Source organism: Micropterus dolomieu, linkage group LG22 (genome assembly GCF_021292245.1).
Source record: "Micropterus dolomieu isolate WLL.071019.BEF.003 ecotype Adirondacks linkage group LG22, ASM2129224v1, whole genome shotgun sequence".
In the NCBI taxonomy this organism is placed as follows: Eukaryota; Metazoa; Chordata; class Actinopteri; order Centrarchiformes; family Centrarchidae; genus Micropterus; species Micropterus dolomieu.
This window is the reverse complement of record NC_060171.1, coordinates 12,292,656-12,300,194: the sequence shown is the minus strand read 5'-3', so window position 1 is coordinate 12,300,194 and position 7,539 is coordinate 12,292,656. Positions and strand designations below refer to the sequence as shown.

Here is a 7,539-nt window from a genome sequence, read left to right as displayed (position 1 = left end):
AATGTAATGGAGTAAAAAGTTCAATATTTGTACAATAAGAATATTAATATGTAAGTAAATGTACATCCAGAGTCCAAGACTAAAATGGAGTTTCAGTCACTGTTCAGAGGTAAAAGTGTAAGATGTCTCAAATATGACTCCGACTCTCAAAGTGAGAGGAGATATTAATGGCTAAAACAGTGGGAAACAAATATAAAAAGGAATAGTTCTGAAAGTTTGAACATAAAATTGTTTTTATTACTATAATGTCTAATGTATAATAAATTCAACCTAAGTTTTACCTTTGCTATGATAAGCCTCTGTAGAACAACTTTATAAATGGAAAAACACTCACACCACAAGGTCCATTAAGTAGCTGTTCTGGAGCTTTCAGTCATATCACATGATCAGCAGATGGAGTTTGCCCAGATGTCATGGACATTGTAGATGTTAAATTTTCTTATTTTTTCTGGGGGATTTGAGAACTTACACATAGCACAACACATCATCTTTACCATATTAATTGCACTAAAAAAGATTTTTATGGAACCACAGATTCAAAGCTGTAGCTGCATCTCCCATGTAAAGAGAAATAAGAACAAATGACTCAAAATGTCAAGAAAAAGTCCCAGTTAAAAGTTTCGGTTCACAGTAAGTCAGCCTGAGGTCACTGGTGAATGAATCATTGAGTCTGGGTGGATTGCCAGTCTGAAATACCAATGTTATTACAAGATTGGAAGTCCATCCAAAGCAATGCAGACAACCCAGTGGAATATTTCCAGTTCAGCATGTCCAGCGTTTCTGTTTAAAAACACACACACAAAGCAAATGTGTCAAAAGTTGTAAGAAGCGCTCTCAAATTCAGACACATCCTTCACTGGGGTCGGACAACCGAGGCTCTCAGGTGCTTTTCACTCTGCTCTTAGATGTGCTGGCAGACGTGAGGTGGATTTAAATACAAATTCAACAAAAATGAAGCTTTGTTGGAAAAAAAAAAAGTTACCACTTGTGTCTTTAGTTATTACTGACTTGGGATTCAAGGATCTATACAGAAATGTAACTTTAGACTAGTTATGTGTAAAATATTCATACCAGTATCTCAGCTCTCACATACGAACTAAGAGAAACTAGAGCATCATTTATGATTTATAAGTACCTTCCATTATCAACTCAAGCATTTGCAAAAGTTCTCAGTTTATGTGCAGCCCCGCTCTCCCCAACCATGTCTGTCTGCAGGAGAAAGCTATTCTTTTCCAGTACGAAAAATATCAGACATGGCGTTTCAATCTGTCCTCCATTGCAGATAAGGCCACCTTTGTCAATGTCTAGTTTTTCAAGCAGAAACAGCTGTTGGAGTCTCCTATCAGGTATCCAGCAGATGAAAAGTTGATTGATATCACTTCTCTTCATGGATGAGGTCTGACAAAATGAATCAGATTTTTAGATTGTTATTGAGCTAAAGTTTCATCTCTCCGTTTCAATTGAGACTCTTAATGGTTAATGGAAATCAGCTCACAGAGAGAACAAAAGAGAGAGATAACTTTTTTTTTTCAGTGGCTTATCAGTCCAAGCACATGGCCTGTGCAATATCCCAGGTGGCTGTGTAACACTTTCCCCAAAACACACTCACAATGAGTTACCCAGGCTGCTGCTCGGTTCAGTCTGACTGCTCTTCTAGATCACCACCAGACTTTAAACTCATTCAGCTCTGGAAATATTGGTATTTGCTGACAATTTATTGAAAAAGATTTAATTTAATATCACATTATAAAATAATACAAGAGCTGCTATTTCATTTAGAGTGTGTGTGTGTGTGTGTGTGGGGGGGGGGGGGGGTACCATCCCAGGACAGATTGTGCTATTGTCTTTGTAAATCTACAGCTGTTCTTTGACAGCTCAGACAACACAAAACATAGTTTAAAGTGGTGCACAGCAGACTAGAACCAGACTGCTTCACTGGGAGACCTGAAACGTGAGATGCCTGCAATATGTCATGCTGTGTCAGGCAGTAAAACTGGCCCGGACGCATGCAGGAAAGCTTTATAAGTGAAGGTCTCCCTGCAGATATTGTGTTTCAAGCCAGGGTGTAGCCACTGAATGACCATCAGCCCCTTGAGACAAGTTTCACTGACATGTCATCACTGCAGAACCTGTACCAGAGGTAGACTAAATTCATTTCATAGCTAAGAGGAGGAACAATGAAACCCCAATGACAATGCCAATTACGATGTGGACTGTTAAAACTCTTGAATTGAGTCATTTCCATCTCAATTTGAGGGGTCTGTTGGCATTTAAAAGTATGTAAAACAATGGGCGGCCTCTGCTGGTGAGGATTTATAACGCCTCAAGTTCACAGCACCTATCACAGCTGCACAAAAGTAAATTAACCTGCACTGAAAAGCTACTGGATTATAAAGAAAGATACATCATTTATTTGAAGTCTAATACATTATGTCAGTCATGTGAACAGCAGGAAAAACAAAATGAACCCGACCAGACAGAGCAAAAGAGAGTCAGCGGGCTGAAGTTTTCTGCTCGGACAGATTTCACTCCACGGAACAACGTCTCATTTCAGGTCGTGCGAGAAGTGGCGCAGCCCCTCAGCTCAGGGTGAGCTGCGCAGACCGTCAAACTTTTTGTGTTCAGACTTGTAAAATAACTTTGCCTTAACTCATAGTGCTGCACAGGAAAAGTTGCAAACTATGCGCGCTGATTGCCCAACTCCGTGCGGAGAAAAGGATCCAATCTGCCAAGTGTCAAACCCAAGCGAGATGGAGTCGCAAACAAAGCCGGAGACGGATCACTGCGGTGCAGGGGTTTGCCAGAGAGGATGCGGGCTTCTGCTGTCTCGTGAGGACGTCAGTAAAGGGGAGCACTGTTGCCTGGACGCGCTCCGCACGGTCACCGATGCACTGGAGGAAAGAAGCGCAACTCTGGAGCATGAAACCCGGATGGCGAGGCTCAGGTGGAACAGAAGGGAGCAACGCCTGTTAGCCCAGGTGTCAACTCTGCAGAACGAGGCCCAGCTTGATGCCCTCAAGTACCAACGGAGACTGCACCAATACATGCTGCACATCCACAGCATTGCAGAGCAGGTCACTGGGTACTATAAGGTGAGAGGGGTGATTTATTTGATGTGTGCATGTGGTGCAACAGCTGCAATGAGCATGGAAGAGTGTGGCTTATGATGTCACTTTGAGTCAAGATGTCATATAAGGCAAAACAAAACTGATAAATTTCACACACTTTGGTGTTTGTTGGTTGAATTAGAGTGATTTGAGGACAACTGCCGACATGCAGAGCCAGATATCGGAAAAAGCAACATGTGCCGAGGGGCTGCCACAGGAGCTGCTGGAAGGACCTGAGGTAGGAGAAGCACAGTCACTGCTCACAGCTTTACGTATCTGTGTCTAAAACTGACATTTTCGGCTTATTCATAAACGTTTTAGACCATAAGCTTGGGTGTTCTTACCCAAAATCGCCCAGAGGCAGCAGTGCACATGCGTTGTGATTTTCTTTTCTGTCAGTATCACTGTTAGTTCCCACTAAGACAGTTCCCAAAGCTGTTGATACTAGGATTTGGGTGAGTGTTTTAAAAGCACTGCAGCCTCTCAGGGTTTTGCTGCATCCCACTGTGTTTCACCTGCTGCCTCAGCTCAGGCTTAACCCTGCTGCCAGACTATTCTTTGTGTAAATGTTGACTTTGGGATCACAGTGAATGCTATGGAGTAGTAGCAATCTCTGAGTGAAGACACTTTATATAGAGGGTAATTCTCCTTACTCCCTGTTGTTTGTGTGGCGAGGTCTCTTTTACTCACAGTGAAAGTGTGTGTTTATTGGCAAAGGAATTTGTTTTATAAATACCAAGCCAAATGTGATATTAGCCAATATATAGTTGTAGTCATGTATTTGCCAGCAGTACGAGATCACCTCAGTGCCATGATTAGAGTTTTATCACAGCTTTTGACTTCTATGGAGGAATCTGTTCTTGTCCTACGATTTCAACTTGTTTTGTCCATCTTGTGTGGCTTGAGAAATGTGGTCTTTGTCCTCATCTTTGGGTCTCAGCTGACCTAATGTCTGGATAGTGTCCTACCTTTTGGTAAAGTTTGGGGTCAGAATGCCTTATCATATTTCACCTAGAATCACTGCATCATAACAGAGTCAAGCATTGCAAAGAAAAAAAGGAAATTTGAAAGCCTACTGCCGCATAAAAAATGTCTAAAAATCAGATGACATTTTCATTGATGTTGCACTCTATATTAAATTATGGAAATATAGTGTTTTTATACTAACAGCATGAGTGGGCATCTTCTAGAGGTGCTCTTTGCAATGCCATGAGCCCTTTATGGACATTTTGTGCAAGATTGCTGTAGCCATGCTTGAAAATAAAAATACCAGAGAACAAAATACTCTCAGTTTTGGTGTTAACAGCTTGGATTAAATGTTAATTATTGCCCGTTTGCTTCTGTACTTTTGCATAATGTGGGCATAATGGGATAAACTATATGGACACGGTTTCTAACTGCTCCTGAGTTGTTGTTGTGGCAGTGAATAATTTAATGAACCTCACCATGTAGCTGCCAAATCTAAGAATAGCCCTTGTTTTTGGACTCTCGCATGGTCTACAGGTTTACTAACCCTCAAGCCAGAGACACTGTATTGTGTTTGGGCTGCTGCTGAGGCTGGGTGGGTTTAATGGTGGTAATGGTCACATAAAGTATCTCTCTAATTGCCTATAGCATGCTGTGAATGCAACAGACTCACTTTTGATTAATGTGGAAAACTGTTCACTCTCCTCTGCCAGTGCTGGGCAGCAGTGCTGCATCTATTTTCAGCTCTTTTTTTTTTTCCACTTCTAAAAACTCTACACTAATGCGTCTTTAATAGTTTTCTCACTGTGTGTTTTCCAAATGGATTTTCCAATATTTGACAGAGCTGGCTTGCAGTTCATCAAACAAAGTTTTACAGTTTAGTGGAAATCCACTTTGTTAGAAAAGTCATGGGATTTCTGTCCGCATGGACAATAGAGTTGGATTACTAGTAAACATCCCAGTAGCATTTATGGATCGTCACATTAAGGGTCCCTTTGTGTGGTTGGAAAGCAAGCCTAATTGACCCTTTGCTAAGCCCCTTTATTTACTGCTACGCCTGTTAGGTTTTCCTTTCTAGCAAGGCACACATGCTAGAATGGAAATGTAATTTTTAAAGACAATTGTAGACACAGTCAGACAAAAGCAGGCTTCACATTACTAGCCGGTGACAATCCATTTTGACAGCTAAAATCACAGCTAACACTATCAGATTTCAGCTCTAGCTTGCTAGCTAGTCAAGAAACATTTACCTAAAAACTTAAATCGTTTTAAATGGCTACATACATGTTATAATGCAGAAAGACTGAGGATAAAGTTACATGTCCCGGGCAAAAAGTCAGCAGCCTCATAAACTATGAAGAAGAAGATGTGGAAATAGAGATGTGGCATTGTTCTTGTATTACAGTCTGGCTAATTAGCCCTCCTATTTCAGTTCACCATTTTGTAACATAACTCTGTTTTGAAAGCTTACTATAATAAAAAAACAACAACAAGCAATTGGTGTACTTAATTTTTTTCCAAAATAGAATGTTTCACTTTTAGGCTTTGCGGATGTAAAATGCAAATGTAACGCTAACTCTGCAAATGAGTTTGGCTGGGCTTGCTGAATAAACAGCAGGCCAGGGCTGCGACCGTTACCGTAAACTCTGATAAACTCTGTCTGAAATACATCACCCTCCAAACTCTTTAATTGCGGTGTATTGGTTTCACTGCAGCCTTATGATGACCACTTCAGTGTGTGTAGAAATCCAAAGCTTGACAAGCAAGTTACAGTTGCTAAGCTATAATTGGACAAGCACTGTTCAGGGGACCGGTTTAGTGAAGTGTGAATTGCCGCGTAGGTCGGCTTAATTAATTGACACCTTGCCTAATGGTTTAACACTTTTTGAGAATATTGTCCCAGTAGTTTGTGGACAATGACATTGTTGTTTAAAACAAACAAAGAAGCCTTTGAGTCTGATGTTGAAGCTGTTCCATTTCCACAGATGCCAGTTGTTCTTTCTTGTCAATGATACTGATGGGTGCTGTAGAAAACAGCCAGCTGAGAGCTTGTTCAGTATTGTGTGTAAAAAGAGAGAAATACAGAAAAGAACAGAGACAGCAAACTACTGGGAGTGACGTTAAGACTGCGAGTCATACCATATTTTTCCATGTACCTCAGAGATGTAGTGATCTAGATCCAGCTGATTGTCTGTTCACTGGCCTGACTGAATGCAGTCGTTGGCTGTGTGGGTGAGTCAGACAGTTCTGCTATGTTGAAAAGGAATAATGGGACGAAGAACAGCAGTGAAACGGCAACAGGATCACCATTGCAAAAACATACCGTCGTTTTCAGTTGCCCACGTAATTTGCTCGTATGTTTGTTTAAAACCAGATGAATATACAAATGAAACCTCAGTTGCGGTAAAACAGTCCCACTCCTCCTGTCTGCAGCCAAGATCCCCCAAATCCACACTTGAACTTGGAGTCAGGTTAAAAGGTCCAAAAGTTTGGAAACTAAAGAAATATTTTCAAGTCATTCAGAATGGATAGTTCTTTTCATCACCCATTACCAAAGCTGTTGTAAGTGTCCACTGCACAGGAGAGTAAAAATCTATTTTGTTGACCCAGACTGTGCCTGTGACACTTCACCAAAGGGTTTATTGACAGAAACAATGCGGCCTTTTCACCTGTCTGAGAGTGAGAGTACAGTAGCTCCATCTAATTCTCTTTTTGCACAGATCAAGAGAAAAGATAGGGGGAGGGGAGGAGTGGAAAGGAGAGAGTGGAGAGTACACAACTCGAGTATCGGTCTCATCAAAATCCAATCTTCCGTGACAGGCAGGGACGAAAGCAGGCCACTTTGTTTGCTTCAATAAGAAGAAAAGATTGCTTCGCGACAAGAGAAAAGATGTAGGACCTCTGCTTTTATGCCAGTTGATTTGATTTTTGCTGCCCAGACTGATCCCTAAAAATAAATGATAAACACTCGATTTTATTTTTCTCATTGAAGTTAGACGTTGGCCTGATTTATATAAAAAACAAAACAGATTTAACTGCCTGAGAAATATGGAAAAACATTTTTATATGTTGCTGCAAACAAAGGCAGATGTCTAATGGTCAAATCAGTTCGGTACCCAGTTGCACACACCTTTTTACTGCTTGTCTAGACAGCTTTATAGCCTCTTTGTACTTTGTAATTCTCCAGAGCACTTTGGTGCAAATGGAAGAGAATGCCTATATTCTGAGAAAATTGTATAAAGTCAGCTTACAGTTTGCTGTCTGTAAAGAAAGACTGAGAAAATGGGATGGGTAGATATGGAAATTGAGACGATCAGTCTCTTTCAACTTCCTGCTTGTAAATATGGGGTTGTCATGGTCTGTGTGCTTTAGCTCTCTGGAGGTGTTTTCTGTACCTGTTCTGCTCTGTTTGGGACGTCAGTTGCCCAGAATTTACATGGCAGCTGTTTATCCTTCGCCTTCGAGA

General features: G+C 41.0%; 1 protein-coding gene across 1 annotated transcript in view; it reads left to right on the top strand.

The window, feature by feature from the left end:
• The first annotated feature begins 2,327 nt into the window (after window positions 1-2,327).
• Window positions 2,328-7,539, top strand: part of LOC123961920 (PDZ domain-containing RING finger protein 4-like) — a 119,940-nt gene continuing 114,728 nt past the window's right edge. Inside the window, exons 1-2 of the mRNA XM_046037725.1 lie at window positions 2,328-3,092; window positions 3,250-3,345. Of these exons, the coding sequence (XP_045893681.1) occupies window positions 2,682-3,092; window positions 3,250-3,345 (507 nt within the window). The 5' untranslated portion in view covers window positions 2,328-2,681. The remainder of the gene's footprint in view (window positions 3,093-3,249; window positions 3,346-7,539) is intronic.